Source organism: Suncus etruscus, chromosome 5 (genome assembly GCF_024139225.1).
Source record: "Suncus etruscus isolate mSunEtr1 chromosome 5, mSunEtr1.pri.cur, whole genome shotgun sequence".
Taxonomy (NCBI): domain Eukaryota; kingdom Metazoa; phylum Chordata; class Mammalia; order Eulipotyphla; family Soricidae; genus Suncus; species Suncus etruscus.
Genome location: NC_064852.1, coordinates 131,889,738 through 131,910,714, shown reverse-complemented (window position 1 = coordinate 131,910,714; position 20,977 = coordinate 131,889,738). Strand labels below are relative to the sequence as shown.

The following is a 20,977-nucleotide window of genomic DNA, read 5'->3' as shown; positions in this document are numbered from 1 at the left end:
CTATACATGGATGTACACAGAATCTATTATGCTGAGTGAAATAAGTCAGAGAGAGAGAGAGAGAGAGAGAGAGAGAGAGAGAGAGAGAAACGCAGAATGGTCTCACTTATCTATGGGTTTTTAAAAAAAATGAAAGACATTCTTGCAATAATAATTTTCAGACACAAAAGAGAAAAGAGCTGGAAGTTCCAACTCACCTCAGGAAGCTCAACACAAAGAGTGATGAGTTTAGTTAGAGAAATAACTACATTTTAAACTGTCCTAATAATGAGAATGTATGAGGGAAATGGAAAGCCTGTTTAGAGTACAGGTGGAGGTCGGGTGGGGAGGAGGGAGATTTGGGACATTGGTGATGGGAATGTTGCACTGGTGATGGGTGGTGTTCTTTACATGACTGAAACCCAAACACAATCATGTATGTAATCAAGGTGTTTAAATAAAAAAATTTTTTTGGCTAAAGATGTAGTAAGTTCTAAGAATAACTGCATATGGAGGGTTGAAGAAATGTGAAAGAAATGACAAATTTAATGTGCAGAGAATTGAGTGTCTTTGCGGGAAAAAGAAAGGAATGCAGTGAATTCTGTTACTGTTTTTTATATTGGGGCCACTCCTGGTCGTGCTCTGGGGTTACTCCCAGCTCTTGGCTCAGGGATGATTACTGGCCATGCTCAGGGGAATCTTTAATATATCAGGGATCGAACTGGAGGGGTTGTGGAGTGCAAGGCAAAAGCCCTATCTATGCCCTACCTGAGGTGCTAGCACTTCAGCTCTGTGAATTCAGTTCATTTTTACTTGTCACACATAGTATTTATATTTGAAAAATTACAGAAAAACAGTATGAAGAACCTGACACAATTTCTGTGCAGGGGAGGATTCAAAAGTCCTTTGACAAGATGTTTCAGACCATCCAGTGTCTTCACAGAAAGAACCATTCTGACACTGAAACCCATGTTTAGCAATGCCTGGGCATTTATTTTTCTGTTAATATAAGGAAAGAAACAATTTTAAAAATCTTTAGAGCAATAGTAAATCTGGTTTGAAAAATATATGAAAGGAAGAAGGTTATGCCTTCTGGAGAAACCCTATTTCAATCCCACTTAACGGGTCAAAGACAAAGATTGTTAGTATACAATTTCAGGAGTGATCCTATGCTTTATTGGACAGACAGCATAGCATTTGATAAGGATAATCATTTGAATAACACTGATAGACATACTGTTTTATGGTTATTTCCAAGAATTATTAAATTGTAGCAGATTGAATATAGCAAGTAATGGGAAGACAATAAACACGATAAAAACATAAAGTAGATCTATAAAGAAAAAAGGGAAATAAAGACAGTCATTTACTATGCGCTTTTTAATTGGACTCAAGAAAAGTTTAGAATAGAAGTAAATACGGAACATACAGTTCGTTATCCCAAACAAAACATGTTTATCTAGGACAGATGCTCAGGGTCCTTTTAGTGTCAGTAAAAACCCCAGGCAATCATCTGAATGGAATCTTATATATTTGTCATATTTCAAGTGGAAAAAGTAAATTAAAATCTATTAAGTCATGTTTTATTTTTATATTTATAAACAAATATTTAAAAAAACCCAAGAAGAAAAATTGAAAACAGAACTTTTAGCATTTCTAGAAATGTTGCAGTTTCATGTAAGAACATGCTAGTATATGTTAGTCCAGCTCTAGGCCCATAGAAATTCCCTTTCTATCTACTTCTTGTACTACTGGGGTTTCTAATGATTATATAAGTGCCCACTTAAATCTGTGTGTCTGACAGAATAGTCTCACTCATCTATGGGTTTTTAAGAAAAATAAAAGATATTGAAATAATTTCCAGAGGTGAGGACCGGAAGGACCAGATCAAGATATGAAGCTCACCACAAAGAGTGGTGAATGCAGTTAGAGAAATAACTATGCTGAGAACTATCATAACAATATCAGTAAGTGAGGGATGTAAAAAGCCTGTCTCTCAAATACAGGCAGGGGGGAAGGAAAGATGGAAATGGGGGCATTGGTGATGGAAAGGTTGCAATAGTGAAGGGGGGTATTCTTTTTATGACTGAAACCCAACTATGAACATATTTGTAATCATGGTGTTTAAATAAAGATAATATTATTAAAAAAACAAACATGTGTCTGAATACTGTCCACTCTTCTGTGTAAAGAGCTATCTCCAAGCTAACTCCTGTAACTCAGGGCAGGTATAGTAGACAAACAATCCTTCATCAGAAAGGGAAACCTGAAAAGATAGATGAAGTTTCTGAAATGAGCTTTTAGACTGGTAGCTCTGGGATCCCAGTGTCAGGGCAGAGCTAAACGACTCAATTGGATATTTCATTATGTTTATTATTTACTTATATTTTTGAGTCTGGATGTACTCAGAGCTTGCTTCTGGCCTAGTGCTCAGGATCACTTCTTGCAGTGCCCAGAGACCCACATGAGGTGCCACCAATCAAACTATGAGTTGCCCATGTGCAAGGTAAGTGTTTTACTTTATCTGACACCTTGAACAAGTTTTCTTGGCTCAATTAACTTCTCTTCCTGTGAAAAGAGGCTTGAGATAAGTACTAACTAGTAAAAGAATTGGGGTCTCTAAAATCCAAGGACAAGGTTATAGTCTTGGGGCTGAAGACATAAAACATAACTGACCTATTTCCATCAAGTTCCATTCCAGAATCGCAGATGATACCCTGAGCATCTTCAGGAGTGGTCAATGACACAGAACAAGGGGTAAACCCTGAGAATAGCTAGATGTGGCACACACTTTTCCACTTATAAGAAAGAAAAGAAAGAAAAGAGGGATATTTGGGACATTGGGATGCAAATGTTGCACTGGTGAAGTCTTTACATGACTGAAAGCCAACCATAATCATGTTTGTAATCAAAGTGTTTAAATAAAGATATTTTAAAAAAGAATATATATATATATAGACCTTTCTTGTGGATCTGAGGCAAGTACTGCAGTTGCTAAGCTGTAATTGATGCCAGAACACAGTAACAAATCTAGTCTCTTAAGTAAACTGAGATGGATGGTTATCTTAAATTTATGGAACTCTCACTGAAGGGTAAACTGCAGTCTGAAAAAGTGCCCTGTGTAAAGATGTGGATTAAATAGATTTTTGGGGGGAAAAGCACTTTGTATGTGCTTTGTATATATAAAAAGAACATACCATATACAAATTTCTATGGGTGAGTTACAAACTAAAACAAGAGATGCATACAATACTATAAGCTTCCTGGACACAGAACTGACAGGAGAAAATAGACTAAATTTGTTATATTAACATGGAAAATTAAACCTTAAAGTGATCAAAATTTTTAAAGGATAAGGATTTTGAAGTTTGTGGGGAGAGTGGAAGGAAGAAGATCAAGAAATGCTTGAAGCAATGGTTCAGAAATATGCTTAAGCACTAAACTCATTTTATGTAGAACTCTTATTTTAGAAAAAGCACATATGATATTATTTACAGGAAAAATATAAACTATAATTTAAAAAAATTTCTGGGCCACACCTTCTAGTACTCAGGGGTCACCAGGTCCATTCCAAGCATGTTGTTTGATCTATACCCCAGATTCTAAATTCAGTGTTACGTTTTCTTTGTTTTATATGAAATAATGAGCAGAGAAAGAAAATTCTTAATAAAACAATCAAGTGCTACGAATTAGAAATCTATGTACTCCTCAGGCATTAAGTTTTGATCCCCCCTCTGCCTGTTCACAGAAATAGATCTCTAAGAAAGTACTTAGGTTAAAAGAAATAATAAAGGTAGGACTTTGATCCAATAGAATTGGGGTCCTTATAGGACAGGATAGCAGCTCATTTTGTTCATCTTTTCTCCAAGTGTCCAAAGAGGTCACAAGAGCAAGTGAGATGAAATTGTTTATAAACTAAGAAAAGGGGCATAAAAATCAAATCTTAATATTCAATCATTGCTGGCACAAAATTTTCTCATGGACTTTTCAACTTTTCAGTAATGTGAGAAACACATTTCTGATGATAAAGTCAGCCAAACTACTGATTTTTGTTGTGGAACTTGAGTTGACTGGCATGGAATAAACAATAAGAAACTAGGTATTAGATAGATAAATATTGTTCTAGAAAATTTCATGGAAAATACAATGGAATATAATAGTTAATAAGTTAAAGAAGCCAAGGGGAAGTTAAATTGTGCCGCCATATAAATAAGAAATATTGAAGTAACACTTAAAATAAAATTATATGAGAATATTTTGGTTTTGGGGGCCACATAGATACCTCCTAATTGGTGTTGAGAGGACAAAATATAATGGAATTTAGAAACAAAAAATATCCATTCAATTTTGTTGAAAACATAGGTTAAGGGTTTTGACTTGGAGATTATGTACTTCCAAGATCAACCATAGGTATGGTTTGTCATTTATGAACCTATTACATCACTGCAATTGCATATGAAGACTATATACTTAAAATTGAACTGATAAGAAATAGAAGCAGTGTAGGCAAGTTATTGAGAAGACTCTTTTCCATAACCTTCTATAACTTCACAGTTAACTGTGCAATAGGTTTGTAAACCCATTTCTTATACCTGACATTTTACAAATGACACATTTATCCAAAGAAAAGAGTTGATGGTTCAGGCCATCAACATGTGAAATATAGGCCACAAAATGTTCTGATTATCGTCTTCTGCTCTGTTTACTTCGGTCTACACATTATTTCTTTCCTTATTTAATCTTCATTGTTTTCTAATTAATCCTGTGAAGATCTCCTATTAAAAATAAATTTAGAAACTGGGGATATTTGCCTAGAATAGAGCATTTGTCTTGTGTGTGTGAAGGCTTAAGTTTTGTCCCTGGAACTGCCATTGGTAATAGTAATAATTAAAACCATGAAATTAGAATAATTATACAATTAAAAATTTTAATGGTTGAACAAAATAAAATGTCAGGGCTTATCTTCTACCATGTGATTTTATTTAAGGCCTTTATAAAAACTGATACTAATCACTCCATTTAAAAGTTAGAATTAGCATGTTATTTTTTGTTTTTTGTTTTGTTTTGTTTTGGGGTCATACCTAGTGGTACTCAAAAATTACTCCTGAGAAGCTCGAAGGACCATACAAGATACCAGGGATTAAACTCCTGCCATCCATGTGCAAGGCAAACACCCTACCCACTGTGCTATAGCTCCAGCACCAGCATGTTATGTTTTTAATTTAAATTTAAATTGCACATTAATTGTATAAAGAAAAAACTAAGCATATTAATTATTATCATCCTAGTAAATAAAATAGTATATATTTTCATGGTCTGACTTCTATTGAGACAGAATGCTCTAAATGTGTTTTATATAGATTCCTTTTATTTATTCAAGTTGCTCTTCCCCATGCCATTAAAATTCTGGCTCCCCTTTTTATTTTACCAATCATATCTGCTACCTGGTTATTATGGGTACATATACAAATTCTTATTTGTGTACATTTACTCTACATGTTATCATATTTCTGAATTCTCACACTGATAAGATATTTTTATACCTCTATTTCATGACTTTGTTGGGAGCACTCCCAAGTGGTCTTCAGAGAATGAGTGAATCTCTTTTGGTTACAATTGACCAACCAGATGAGAGGTTAACATCTAGCTCCCAGTATAGGCTGTTGCAGTGATGGGACCACAAGGGCTGCAGGTTTGTGATGACAATCCACCCCTCCATTTTCTAAAAATTTCTTTTTTCTAATTATATTGACTGTTTTATTCTGTTGTATATTAAATAACAGTGGTGTCATATAAGTGTTTACTACTTGGTTTTCACTATAGCACAAAGCACTTTTACTTTTCTATTAGCATGAAACTAACTGTGGTCCAAACATGGCAATATGGTGTTATTTCTTGCTTATTGTTTTTAATCAAGTATATAACTAAATTAATTGAAATGTTTTTCACTATTATTTATTTGTTTTTTATAATTTTAATTTTATTAATATGATATACTAAATGAATTTTCTTTTTTTATTTTGTTCTTGTTTTTCTGTTTTTTTGGGGGGGGGCACATCTGGTGATGCTCAGGGGTTACTCCTAGCTATGTGCTCAAAATTGCTCCTGGTTTGGAGGACTTGGGTAACCATATGGGATGCCGGGGATCAAACATATGTATCTCCTGCGTTAGCTGCATGCAAGGCAAACACCCTACCACTACACTATTGCTCCTGTCCCATTAAGTGAATTTTCTAAATGTTTAATTCTTCTTCTTTTTTTTTAAATTTTTATTGTGACCAAAGTGCATTACAAATCTTTCACTGCATCATTTATGGTACATAGTGACAATGAATGAGGGGCACTCCAACCACCAGTGCTGTCCTCCCTTTGCCCCTGTTTCCAGTATGCATCCCATATCTACCTCCTTTACCCCACAGAATGCTAGTGCAACTGGTCCCCACTTTACAGCTTGTTGTAGATTGAGCATCCATTCCACCGTCATTGGAGATAAAAAGGATAAGAAAAAAGGGAGAAAAAAATGGTGACAGCTACCCCAAAAAAAAAAAAGAAAGAAGAGAGAGAGAGAAAAAAAAGAAAAATGGAAGAAAAAAGAAAAAATGGACCCGGCAAATAAAAATAAAAATAAAAATAAATCTCTAAATAATAATAACAAGAGTGAAAAAGAAAGAGAAAAGTGGAAGAAAAAAAGAGAAGGAAAATAAAGTAAAAAACTAGCAAATCAAAACAAAACAAGAAAAAGTATGGGTGCTGAGTGGCAGGATTTGGCGTTACCCCCACTTTTTTTTTTTTTTTTTGCATAGGCACAGTAAGCATTGGGGAAGAAAGGGAATTCCCATGGCCTAAGAGATTCAGGGTTTCTCCATCCTTGAAGCATACCATCATGGGATCAACCCCTGGCTCCATATATACTCATTACCCCATCCCAAAGGCTTTTTTGTGATGCCAGGAAAGTTTCCTCTCAGTTGTGTCTGAGAAAATCAAGCCATTGTAGCTAGCAATCTTGGTATTTGCGTAGGTTAGGGGTCAGGGTCTAGGATAGAGCCTCTAGGTTCTAGAGGTTCCCATCCATTGTTGTTGTTGTGTTCAGTCTTCTATAACACTTGCTCCCTGTTTTCGTTCTGTCTCTAAGCCGAAGCCTAGGATATTATGGATCCAAAGGTTCTGCTCAGTCTCTGTTGTCCAAGTTGGACCTCTGCAATAAGACATCTTGTTGTTGTTGTTGTTGTTTATGTGTCCTGGGCTACAGCCTAGGGTAGGGTATTCCTTATTAGTCCCAAGGTATATTCTATTCAGTCACGGTTATCAAAGTCAGTTTTCTGTTGTTGGTGCTCTTATTTTTCACAGTTCAAAGGACGATATCTCTTCTGATTTCCATTTAGTGTTAGGTGATGTGATAGGACAGCCTGGTCTTAGGTCAAGTTTTCCTTTCCTCGTTGTCATATCAAAACTGGCACAAGTTGGTGCCAGAGCAGTGTAATAGATCTCCCAATAGAAGTTAGTTTCTGGTGGTGTTGCCCAGAGCTGTATCATTTCTACGTGGGGGATCTGGGGTTTGGGATTGGACTAGCACTGTCCAATCTCCTGGGGACTGCTTTGAGTCCACATGACACATGTTCAGGATGGGAGGCACCCTTCAGCAATAAAAAGGGAGTTCTTATCCCTAGAAGATAAGATCTTGTTTCTGTGTCTATGGCTTCCCCTTTTTTTACTGTGCCCATACAAAAATGTATGGTGTCATACTATGTTGCTGGTGCTATTCTGGGTAAGGATGACAGATTGCACACACAGTCTCTGTCTCTGGTTTTGTTCTGAGCTTTTATCCCAGTCAAGGCTTTTTGTACCAAGCAGCACCAAAAATGGTAAGGCTAGAGAAAAAAATGTATATATTAAAATAGAACAATTAAATAAAACTGAGTTAAAAAGAAAAGGTATTCGAATAAAACAAGTGGTGGAGAAGGCTACCTGTATATTTAGGAATACACATCTTAAGATGTATTGTTATACAGGTATTGAGCTTCCATAGGCAATATAAGACTCCCAATTAGGTCTTTTGATACATTCTTGTGGGGAGTAAAAGCCAAGATACTTTTCAATTCACAGACCTTGGAATTGAGTTTGATAGATGCTTTTCTGCATTACGAGACCATATAGTGTCTTTGAGCTGGGAGTTTTGCTGAGGCTGATTCCTGTATTGTGCAACAGTCCACGATTTGGTGGGGGTGAAAGGAGCCATCAAGCATGAGTCAGCAGGCATGCTGGTTTTAGTTCTTTGCCAAGGCATGAGAACAGGGACCCAGAGGGTGTCTTTCACTGAGGAGCTGGAAGGTGATCTGTTGGGGCAGGAGGTCAATCTTGGTGTTGGTGCCTACCAAGTTACGAACTGAGAGTAAAGAGGGTTAAATTAGGGGAAGATATCAGGGTTAGGAGATGAGGGGGTAGAAGAGACACAGGGGTAGGGGAGAGGCAATACATGACAGGGTCTACATATATTTTGAATTGTTTGTGATTTCAGCTTGGAGTCAGTACAGAAAGTCACATCACATAAAGACTGACTTTAAAGATCTATTTGAGTGTTATCATCCAAATCTTTGGCATTCTGTTTCCTTTCCTAGGAACTGTCTAGAATAAAGAATATTTTTAAATAATGCTTAAAAAGTAACCCATGCAGTTATGAAAATGAGTATTAGTAAGAAAAGACACCACTGCAGGGGGTCCAGTATGAATATGGGAGGAGTGTCCCTCTTCCCTTCTCCCCCAGAACCCAGTTACCAGACCTGGCCCTGAAAACTAGTTTGGCATGGGGGAATCTCGGTCTTCTGGACTAAGTGGTCAGCCCAGGAGGCCATTGGCCAGCTGTCTGCCCAGATTTTCAGCATACCCGTAGGAGAGGAGCAGGAATCCTGGCAAGTGGGATCTTCTGGGTCCAGCTGCAGCCTCCCTCTCCAGTAAATGTTTAATTCTTATATTTCTGAAATGCATATTACTTGTTCATGAAATACCTTTAATACTGATTGAACTTTGCCAACATTTTGCTTTCTTTTATATTTATTTGTATAGAAAATTAATTTAATTTAGTTTTTGTTGAGTTATTAATTTTATGACATTTCCACTTTAGACAAATAATTTGGAAGGTTTGCTTTCCTTTTTTGGGGAGGTTTGGGGTTTTGCGCCATACTCAGGGGTTACTCCTGGCTCTGCACTCAGAAATTCTTCCTGGAAAGCTCAGGGAACCATATGGGGATGTTGGAGATTGAACCTAGGTTGGTTGCATCTGTGGCCGCTTGCAAGAGCTGAGATATTGCCCCAGAAGGTTTGCTTTCCTAAAGAAGGAAACTATGTCTTTTGCTTTTTTTTTTTTTTTTTTTTTAGACATGTTGTTTATTTTACCATTACAGGGCATAATAAAGTCTTCGACTGCACTTGTGTTTTTAAATTTTTGTCAAACATTTGTAACTGCAAAGATATTCATTAGTTTCATGCTTTATGTTTTATTTTGTGATTTACACTCTTTTTATTATGAACTAGGTTTTTTATTACTTAATTCATATACTTAAATAATTCTTACATATAAAGATCAGAATCTTTGCTCTTTTTTAATAGTTAAATTTCCCAAACAAACTCTTACACATCTTTGTATTTTCAGTTTCTGAATTACATTATTATGTTTGTCTGTTGTCTATTTTAGAGAAATGAGTTTACTGTTAATTTAATTATAAAATCAACTAATTTAGAAGAATTAAGTTTGATGTGTATTTATCATCCTAAATGTTTTAATTTAATTCTTATATATCAATTTCTATGCATGTTTTCTATTTTATGATTATTTATAAGAGTACTTTATGATAATACAATTTCTCTGAAATCTTTTCTAATCAGAATTTGTCTCAACAACTCCATGGAAACTATTTTGTCAATGTCGCTAACGACTCCCTTGTGGCCAAAAACATTGATGAAATTCTCAGCTTCATTTTGGCCAAAAACCCAGAAACATGTGATAATTCTGTCTTTTCTGAAAGTTTCTTCAGTTGTCTTCTGAGGAAACATTTGGTTTTCCTTCTAGCATAATTGATGCTCATCTTTGCTGGATATCCTGTCTTATTTATTTACATAGTATTAGAGAAAATGTTCCCAAAACTCAGGCTCAAAAATTTCTTATTTTTCAGAGGGAGGCACAATGGTGCTAATCTGTGATGCTCAGGATATCATGTGGTAGCAGGATTGAACCCTAGATTCCTCTGCATGAAACTTGCGGCTATCTTCCCAGGCCAGAAAATTTGTATCTATTTACTTTCATTCTTAGTGAATTTATCTAATTTCAATATTTTTGTGCCTTACACATGTGGACAACTTAAATGTTTATATCTCTAACCCATTCCTTTTATTTGATCTCAAGATTTTCACTTTACTTCTATACCTAATAAAATACCAATATTCCACTCTCATAACCAACAATGAACTTGATTTCTCCAACCAACATGTCCCTGTTTTAATCTTTTCTTTTAGATTTATGTCACTATTTTTTTCAGTGCTCCAGAGAAATAAAACAGTAAAACACCAAAATCAGATAAACCCACCCCCAAATCTTAGTCTAATCAAAACTTATCTTGTTGGCTTAAGTTCTTCATATATCCAAGTTTCTGATCTCTGACAAACTATTTGAATCCACCAATATAATCTATTCTCATGAGTTCCTCAAAGGTCTCTGATTTTAGCTGTTTCCACTCAGTGTTCATCTTTGACACTACATAGTTTGTTTTCTTTAACTAACAAGAACTTATGTAAAAAAAAAAAAGTGCACCAGATGTCCATTCTTTCACTTTTCTTTCCCAAACTCTTTTGCTTATCAAGAGTACAATAAAGATCAACCAAGCAATGAAAAGCCTCAGTTCTTCTGCTCCCTCCCTAATCTACCATCTCTTTTTGATTCTTCAAACTTTTAAGAAAATACTAATGCCAAACTTGAATATTTATGAATCTCAAAAATAATAAATAATCTAATTAATATACTATTCATAGATGTCATGAGATATCTCTTCCTGGGAGAACTCTTCCAGATTTACCTCACTGCAATAATACTTATATACAATGAGGATTTACTGAATAACAAAATGACAGATATGGAACTCAGGCAAAGTTTTTATATACTAAATCCTACTAGACTTTTAAAAAGAACTTAAAAAAGGAAAAGCATTCTTTGTTGATTTGAGTCAAAACTGGTGACTATTTTCTGACTGTAGACAGAATAGAGCCTGAAATTCTCTGAAATGGGCAGAACTGCAGCACTTCTAGCTGCTGTCTCTTCTAACCACAACATTTGTTCCGTGTGAGGCTTAGCTGAGAGAGATGTGATTTTCTGTAATCTCAATTAATCTTTTTACATCTTATTTTTGTTGCACATGTAAACTGTGTTAAATGTTTTGAGTTTTTGAAATATGTTGAGTTATTTGAGTTAGATAAAGCTTATAGCACTTTTGAATCTGGCCGAAGGAATTTTGATCCAAAGGAGGCACTATCTCGGTCAAAGCCTGGACTTTTTGGCACAATCTCTAACTGGAACATAGTAAATGTCATTTTGCATTTGGCAGCAATGATACCAATTTAATCCAACATTTATATTCATTTCTGCTATGCACTATGTAGGAAAAATTATTTGTTTAACTTGAATTACATCTTTCATATGTTTAAAAAAAGATACATAAGCAAAGCTTTAGTTTAAAATTGCTTGTTAAACAAGCTAGACACAGGGGGGACCACTTATATTAGCAGCCCGGGGAGAAAAGAAGGGGGATATGGGATGCATATTGGGAACAGGGATGGAGGGAGGAAAACCCAAAGAAAAAGAAGGAAAAAAAAAAAACAAAAAAAAACCAAAAATAAAAATAAAGAAAAAAAATACTTGTTATAAAGTAAATGGAAACGTATGTTAAGTCATAAAATATTTAGGTTAAACACTGTCTATAAAGAAACTCATTTCATAGTGCAAATTTCCTACTGTTTTTGAACAGATGATTTTGCTGATTTAAATTCATTTAATATATATGTTAATGTCAATTGATCTGATCTTGGTTTAAATACAATATTAATTCAACATTTTGAATTCAATGGCAGGGTTTAATGTATCACATAGCACTTTCAACATATACTTTCAGAGCTGATTGTAAACGCAAAATAGAAGCAAAATGTTTCTGTATTTCAAATTTATAAATACAAATTAGATTGTACAAGTATATTATTTTCTTATTATGAAAGTGAATATTAAGTATTTTTTGTTTACTTTTGCAGAACCTGGGATTGATCCTAATAAGTGCTTTATCATTGAGTTATGTCACTGGCTCTTAGATTTATTTAGGCCCTAAAGCATAAGAATTTCTTCTAATAAATTATCACTAACTACTGGAAGCTAATAGGTAAAGAGAATAAATATGTAAGTTACCTCCATTTTGTTCTGTTTTCAAGGAGTTCTATAACAAGCTAAAAGTCAACTTGCAAAAGTTTAATACAATTCAGACTTTCCATAAAATTGGAAGTTCCTATATCCAGTGGAATGCAATTGATTATTGCATTCTTGAAATTATTTATTAGAATAAAGCTCATTGTCATCAGATTGTGAGTTCACTTCAACTGTTCTCTGTAACACATACATGAAATGTTTGATGTTTTGTTTGAATAATTGTAACTTCGTCAAGATTCTATCATCAGCTGAATCAAAACCTCTGAAAACTATTTAAACTTGTGCTTATTAGAATCATATTACATTAAAAAAATAACACTTTTCCTTTTTTCTGCCACTTTACTAAAAATATCTATAATATTATAATAATGAAAAGGAGGAATCTGTGTACATTTTAATGTTTCTTAGCTCCTTCATCTTGGGCATAAAAACATCAAGAGAATTTCCATAAATTGTAGTTCATTTGGATTTTAAATGTTACAGAAATTTTTCTAAGATCCTGATGAATTCATGAGCAAACTCCTTGACATCAGAACTTTCTCATGAGCAGACAAAGCCATATAAGTCTGTCAGTGCTCTGGAGGTCATGTTCCAATTTAGTCTGGAACAAGCATTTGAGCTAACTCTCTAGGTCTAGCCTTTTACTATGAATCTTTAAATCGTAGAATTTTAGGGATGGAGAATTTATAGAATGGCACGTGTTAACCCAGAGCACCCTCATGAGTGATCCCCTAGTACAGAGCCATTAGTAAGCCCTGAGCACCACCAAATTAGTAAATAAACAAATATGTTTTGCTATAATCAAGTTTTTCTATAATCAAAATAAGCATATATATATTAAATAAAGATTTTGAAATTTAAGCCAACTTAATAGATATATTTTTAAATGCCCTTGTTCTAAACATAAATCTTAGTATGATATTATAGCTCAAGCTGAATTAAATTTGTCTACTTCTTTTGAATGCACTTTTGGTTTTCCTGCCACTGAAATAGTATTTGCCGTGAGACTGGTTCTATGAACTCATTAGCTATTTCTATTTCAAAGAAGACCCCTGGCTTTGGGTTTAGCGGAGGCTACTGACAATATTGGGTGGCCAGCAATGAAATTCTGGGACTGGACCCTGGGCATCTTGCTTGCAAGGGAGATGAATGCTCCTCCACCCACTGAATCATCTTTCTGGCCCTCCTCAGGATTTTCATTTAGAAGTTCCCACTAATAAAATTAACCACTCCTTTTTACATCTGTGTTAGGTATAAAACATTTTTATTTGAGGAAGAAATTTTGACTGCTTTTACAGATCTAATGTTTTTCCTTTTAATAAAAGTGGCCTGGCATTCAATTCTACATTCCATACAAGCTTATGAGATAGAAAAAGCTGATGCCTGGCAGAGAAGAAATCACTTTAGATTAACACTGAAGGTGAATTTGGCAACAAAATGAGAAAAAGGGCTCAAACAAATTTGAAAGTACATTAATATATGGGATCAGCAGGTGAAAACTGCAGAGAGGATTTTTATTGGGAGGAGGTTGCTATTTATTAGTTTCAAAGTGGCCAAAACAAATTGTCTTAAAAATCAAAGCCAAGATTCCTTATATTCCAGGTATCTGGCAAAAGTTAAATTTCTGACTTTTGTGCTGGTTCAATTGTGTAACGCCAACAAATGCAATCAATCAGATAAAACCGACATTCTTACAAGTAAATGTCATGAATAAACTTATGCCATGTAATATCTTGAATCAGTAAGTTAAAAAGAAGCTACTCAAATCTGGTCAGGTTGGTGTTAATAGATTATATATTAACTACATTGTTTCTTTCATTATATTGTGATGCTTTTAAATCTCTTTTGAACAGGGGCTGGAGAGATAGCATGGAGATAAGGCATTTGCCTTGCATGCAGAAGGATGGTGATTTGAATCCCAGAATCCCATATGGTCCTCCGAGCCTGCCGGGAGCAATTTCTGAGCGTAGAGCCAGGTACAGTAACCCCTTAGCGCTGCTGGGTGCAACCCAAAAACAAACAAACAAACAAGCAAGAAAAATCTCTTTTGAACAGTTGTGCTATCCTACAAATTTCCTTATTAACACATGAATAAAAAAATTCACATGTTTTTATTCTATAATTTTGAGTTCTTATTATGTCCTCTTTCACAATTATTTTTAGGAGCTTATTTTCCTTTCTTCTCCTTCCACTACTCTATACAAAATCTATACAATGGAATTAATAGAGAAAGACACAAAGCCATTTTCATGGGATTTTTTTTGCCCAAACCTCCTATCATTTACTTTAGCTAAGAAAAAATATTTTATGTACTGCAATTTAGTTGGCATTTTCTAGTGGGGGGGCAAATAAGTTACTTAAAAATAATCCATGTAATAATTTATTGGTTTATTGAAGTTTCTAAATAATGTAATAGGAAATAACCATTGATTTTAAGGCATATTTTGTTGATTACTCTTTTTAAGGAATAAACTTTAGAAGTACTCTAGTGAACAGGTGTTAAAAAATCAACTTAACTCATTGCTAATATTTTAATCCATTTTTAGTAGAAAATAGACAACAAGTAGGCAAACAGAAATCATTTTAATTGCTCAGAATAGCTTGGCTATGCTTTACAGATAAAAGAAATGATGCTTGCTGTTAGAAAATTAAAACCAAAAGCAATGAGGATACATTCCCAGTTTAAACACAGCAAATAAAAATACAGTACTACAGCTACAACTGCTGTTATATACATAGGATTAAATTTGAACAAACATTTATTTCCAAATTGATATTTAATTCAATGCAATGAAAAACACTTTAGAAAATAACAATGGGCGATTGTAGTTTTTTAAATTAAAAGATGGTGTTTATGAATACTTTCAGAAAAATAGTGCATTTTAAAGTTAGAAATTCCAAAATTAGCTTTCAGAAAATAAAGATATTTGGCTTTCAAAAGTATTTTTCTTCTTAAGCAAGATACAGACAAGATTTAATTCATGCTTCAGCTTCAAATAATTCGAGTATTCAAAAATATTATCCCTAAAATTATAGGTATAAAAAATTAGCACTGATCAATCATACATTGTTTAGACCTGAAGACAGTGTAAAAGATGAATTTTGGCCACAGAGAAACTGATAAAGGTACAATAAGACATACATGAAAATAGCAATGTAATTTTAACAACATACTAGTCGTAGGAAATGTCTACTGTCAGTCATCATTGAGACTTGATTGTGACTGTGGCAGCAGAGGATTTGAACCTGTGTCTTTGAATAATAAATAGCTAAAATGTGAATTTATTTAAAGAAAATTTTATATAATTTAAAGTCAAAAGTCCAGAACAACCTGTGTTCCTTTTTTTGATGTTTGCATATGAAACCCATAAATATGGAACTAACTTAATAAAATCTGCATACAATTAGATAAATGATAAATTATCTATGTATTTATCAGGTCTATTTGTATTCTAATTCATATAATTTAGATAATTTCATAGATAATTATTCAGATGATTTTGAAACTCATCTGTTGACAATTTAGAAAATAACATTTATTAACACATTATATTAATGTATTTTGAGCAGAATGACACATTATAAAAGCACTTAAATGTAATGACTTTTCCACCTCAAATTTTACTTTTATTAACTCAAGATACTTTTGTTTAGCTGAAACTTAAATGAAAATTAAAACAAGACCTAAAAATCCCATTTTTATGTCATTATATCAGTGAGATTTTTCCTTCTTAATTTATAAATGTTCTAACATCATCAATGGCATTAATATTTCATTGATTTGTATGGTCATATAGAGATTGATTAAAATATAAAAAGATGTAAATTATCTATTAAATGTTTGTCTAGATGTTTTATAAAGAATAGCCTGACACAAAGTCATATATTTTCATATGGTAAAAGTCAGTTTTAAAGTAGAATTTAAAATAAAGTTAAAAAAAACCTGTAGAATACTGACATTCATTACTGTTGTAGTGATTTAAGATTTCTGATTTGAATATAAGTTCATCGTCAAAATAGAAGAATATGTCTAACATATTATTTAGCTATGAATGAGTGAAGATAACATTCAATGAGCAACAGCCTTGCTTTTTTAATAAATATTTTATATCATAATATTTTTGTTCTTTTAGGTCTCAAACTGATGTTGGCATCTGGTTGTCTTTAAAATAGTTATCATCAAACATAGAATTCCAGATTCTATTCGGTTTTTTAAAGTAGCCCAGACACAGTATTAGATATTCTTATGCATACATTGTTATTTAATGTACTTGTTTTCAATTTTTAAACAAAACAAAATAAAAAACACCAACATAAACCTAAATTGTATTTTTTGATTTGAGAATACCATAATAGAATCGCAGAATATTTACAAGCTTTTTTTTTTCACATTCTTTTTGTTATTTTACAAACATCCAACAAAATAAGAAATCCTTCATTAATCTCCTTCATGTAAAATAATTGCTTATTTGTCTACACAGTAGAAATGGAAGGACAAAGTTTCTATTTACAGATACAGGAAAACTGATTCCTCCCATTTGTATAGCAAGATGGGAAAGAAGCTGGCAGATATTTTGTCGTATCAGCCAAGATTTATCTCTAATACTAGTGAAGTAGTAATGTATAGCATACAAACTATTCACATCTCAGAACCAGATAGGGCATTGGATACAACTGGAGTTTCAGCATTTTTTTCTGGGTTCCTTTCCTTGAGAAGAGTCTAAATCAACAAGAAAATGATCTCTCCTCTGGTTTATTATTTATTATTTATTTATTTATCTATCTATTTATTTATTTATTTATTTATGTTTTGGGGCCACACTTGGTGTCACTCGGGTTACTCCTGTCTCTGAACTCAGAAATCTCTCCTAGCAGGCTCAGGAGACCATATGGGATGTAGGGAATCAAATCCAGTTCAGCTGCATGCAAAGCAAACGTCCTCCTACTCGCTGTGCCATTACTCCGGTCCCATCATCTGGTTCATTTTAAAAAGTAAACAAAAAAAACCTAGAATACTTTCTGGGCAAAAATAGAAATCAAGCGCACCAATGCATAAAAGTTAACAAAATTTTGAGTTTCCTTGTAAGTTTCAAGGCCATTGTGAGATCTATAAGAAAAGGAAGAATTCTGGCCAATGTGCATAGGCTCTTTCACAGTTTTACCCATTTGTGAATTGCTGGAGTGCTGTGCTGGGTTTAGACCAGCCTAGTGGTCTCAGCTGCTTATGTTCGTCTTTTCCCATTTCCACTTTCAATGATGTCAAGTTGGAGGCTTAAATCAGTCATAGTGGGAGTATGTACATCATAGACACTGGCAAAATGACGCACGAGATGCTGTCCACCAATAAAGCTAGTCACTAATGTCTTATCCACAAGTTAATGGATTCATAAGGCCGGCTTGCTGTGTATTATTTGAGAAATTTCTTTAATCTTGAAGTCTCCTTATAGCAAAGTCCTTGAGTTAAGAGTGTCCCAAAATCGTAAAATCAATACTTCCCCTATTACCAATCATATAAATTTTCTGGTTTCAAAACAACATTTTCTGTATCATGTATGCTTTTTCCATTTAAGTGTTCACTAGGGCAGTCAGTACTGTAACCTATACCATCACTGATTGTGGACACGGTGTAAGAGGCACTGCGGAGTGCTTCTGAGTGTGAAAAGCTGTTTCCAAATTGGATTTTATATTGATTCCAGTTTCTTCTCAGAAGTGACTGAACCTATCAATCAAAACACAAAAAGATATAAGAGCAATCCATTAATTGAGATGAAATTACTTTCTTTAGCAGTACCATAAAATCAGCTGTGTACAAATTTTTAAATAAATAGATTGAATAACATTGTTTAATTTTTAATTACAGTTGAATAAGCCTTTACATTGGAAAATTAATCAAATTAATCAGTGTTTTAAATTCCATGAATAATTTCTTTTCTGTGCCATTTCTTAAAACTTTAGAAATGTCTGAGTATTTTTTATTTAAAATTTTATTTTTAATAAATATTTAATAAAAATTTTTAAAAATATATAAATAAATATCTTATTTATATTTTATCCAGAGACTTAAAACAAAAATTATGTTTGGCAACTTATGAATATATTTTTAGGTAAATTAGCTTTAATCTCGATTTTTAAATTTAATTAGCTTCTGATTTTGTCACAAAATGTTGGACTGATTGACTACTATCTGCTGTCTAATTTCTGGTTTACAGAAAGTTGAATATATAAAAGCATCCTATGAAAGATTTGAAATAAACATGGAGAAGGTAGTGCTAAAAAGAACTGTCAGCTTTAATTATAGTATTTTGTATCTTTAAGAGGAAAATAGAGATTTAATTCTATAAGTAAAAATTACCTTTGAAATTTAGAACTATTTGTTCATGAAATATCTACATTGATTAAGTGCTTTCCTAGCACCTGTGGGTGATGTCAAAGCAGTGGACAAGAAGGCAGCTGATGCTGGTAAGGTCAGCCTAGGCTCAGAAGGCTTAGAAGGCTAAATGAATATTATTTCCAGCACCTGCCACTTCAGTCTTAATAAGTGGTGGAAGGTCTTAGAACTGTTTGGTTCAATTGACCATTTAATAGTAAAGGACTGATTAATGAAAGCAATGCACCGTAAAACCTTCAGAAAAAAAAAAAAAAAGGGAAAATGGTGACCATTTGTTTTGTGTGTATTTGTGTCAGTTTAAGGTATTAGTTTTAAAATCAATACTTTTTTAGTGGAAATAACTTGACCAAAAATCTGTCACAGAATTTTGAGACCCATTAAAATAAACTTTAATGGGTAAACAAACAAACAAAAAACCACTTTTTAAACTTTGGAGAGTTGTTTAACAGGCTTAATTCGACACATGGAATCAGGAGAGCTCAAAGTACTGGGGCATATGTCTTGCATATGTTATCACTAATTGCCACCCTGGAATTGCATGGTTTTCTCTGCACTGCTAGGTGTAACTAGTGGTGGTCAGCAAGTAGTGTGTCAACTAGACTGAATAGCATCAGATAATCGGACTCAACACTGACTCCTCTGACCTGTAGAGTTTGGTCAGCCATCATTAGACATCCAGGCTTCCTGAGAACTTTTAGAAAACTTCACACACCTCAAAATAAATCAATAAAAGCAGATACACAGGCCCTGTTCATGACTAACTCCCTCTAACACACACACACACACCTACCTATTCAAGAGAATGTTAAAATAGTCTATCAATAAATTTTTGTTGAGAAAAATTGAGTGAACATAAATACCAAGCAAAATGACTACTGGAAGCGAGGAAAGCTTGGTGTTTTCATTTATTCATTTTCTTAATTTGGTTTTCAAAACTATGTTCCTCAGGGAACATGGAGTCACTTCTGATCATTCTTGGTCAACTAAGCCAATATTTCAATGTAAGGGTTCAAAGATTCTATGTTATTGATGTTCAATGTGCCAGGGACTATGCAGACCTTAATTCTGGGAATCATAGTAGAATGTAGACCAGTGTAGATCATAGAGTGTATTCAACCCTGTACCACAGCTCTGGCCTAGTTCAGAATTTTTAAAGCGAATAAATTTTTTTTTTGATATACACATATGTGAGTTATACAAATAATATGGCCCATTAGAATATTAGAATAAGACATTACAATTAGAATTTTGCATTACATTTTTGCATGCTCATCTGTACTTGATAAGGAATCACACTTAAGTCTAAAGCAAGATATTTAATAGAACTTAATATAAATCTTCTAGCTAGTTCTCATCACAAAATGTGGGTTCAACTTTTTTTGTGGTTTTTGGGTCACACCCGGCAGTGCTCAGGGGTTACTCCTGGCTTCATGCTCAGAAATTGCTCCTGGCAGGCACGGGGGACCATATGGGACGCCGGGATTCGAACCAATGACCTTATGCATGAAAGGCAAACGCCTTACCTCCATGCTATCTCTCCGGCTCCGTGGGTTCAATTTTTTACAAGTATTTTTGTTCATAATATTAAACATCTATTCTCAGCCATTACTTACTGTGTGACTAAGAGGGCCCTTCTGATGACTAAAGCTTAATGTTTATGTTAATTGTGCAATTTGGGGGTGGGTGGGCCACACACCGTGTTGCTCAGAAATTATTCCTGGCTCTGCTCTCAGAAATCGCTCCTGGCTTGGGGGTCCATATGGGACGCCAGGAGATAGAACTGCGAAAACCCCGGTCTTGTCTACCCTAAATCAGCAGCCTGAAAAGCAAACACTCTACCGCTGTGCCAGCACTCAGGCCCCGATTGTGCACATTTTTGTCTTAGGAGATGAGGGATGCGATTAAAAAGTGCCTGAGCTTTGTCAAGTCACAGTTATTTATCCAGTGAGAAATGCAAATAGGAATATTTCGATTAAATATCAAAGTAAAAATGAACCCTAAGCAAACAGGGATTGCATCTCAAGAAATGAAGAAAAGGGAGCAGAGATTGGAGATGATATGCAGAACAGAAGGATTTGGTGAGAACTTGACTTGAAGATTTGGGGGTGGGTGGGGTGGGGTTGGGTCACACCTGGCGACGCTTAGGAGTTACTGCT

At 34.1% G+C, this 20,977-nt stretch overlaps 1 protein-coding gene across 1 annotated transcript in view; it reads right to left on the bottom strand.

The window, feature by feature from the left end:
• Positions 1-17,541: 17,541 nt before the first annotated feature.
• The window catches only part of CALCRL (calcitonin receptor like receptor), a 38,727-nt gene continuing 35,291 nt past the window's right edge, over positions 17,542-20,977 (bottom strand). Inside the window, exon 12 of the mRNA XM_049773338.1 lies at positions 17,542-18,152. Within this exon, the coding sequence (XP_049629295.1) occupies positions 17,934-18,152 (219 nt within the window). The 3' untranslated portion in view covers positions 17,542-17,933. The remainder of the gene's footprint in view (positions 18,153-20,977) is intronic.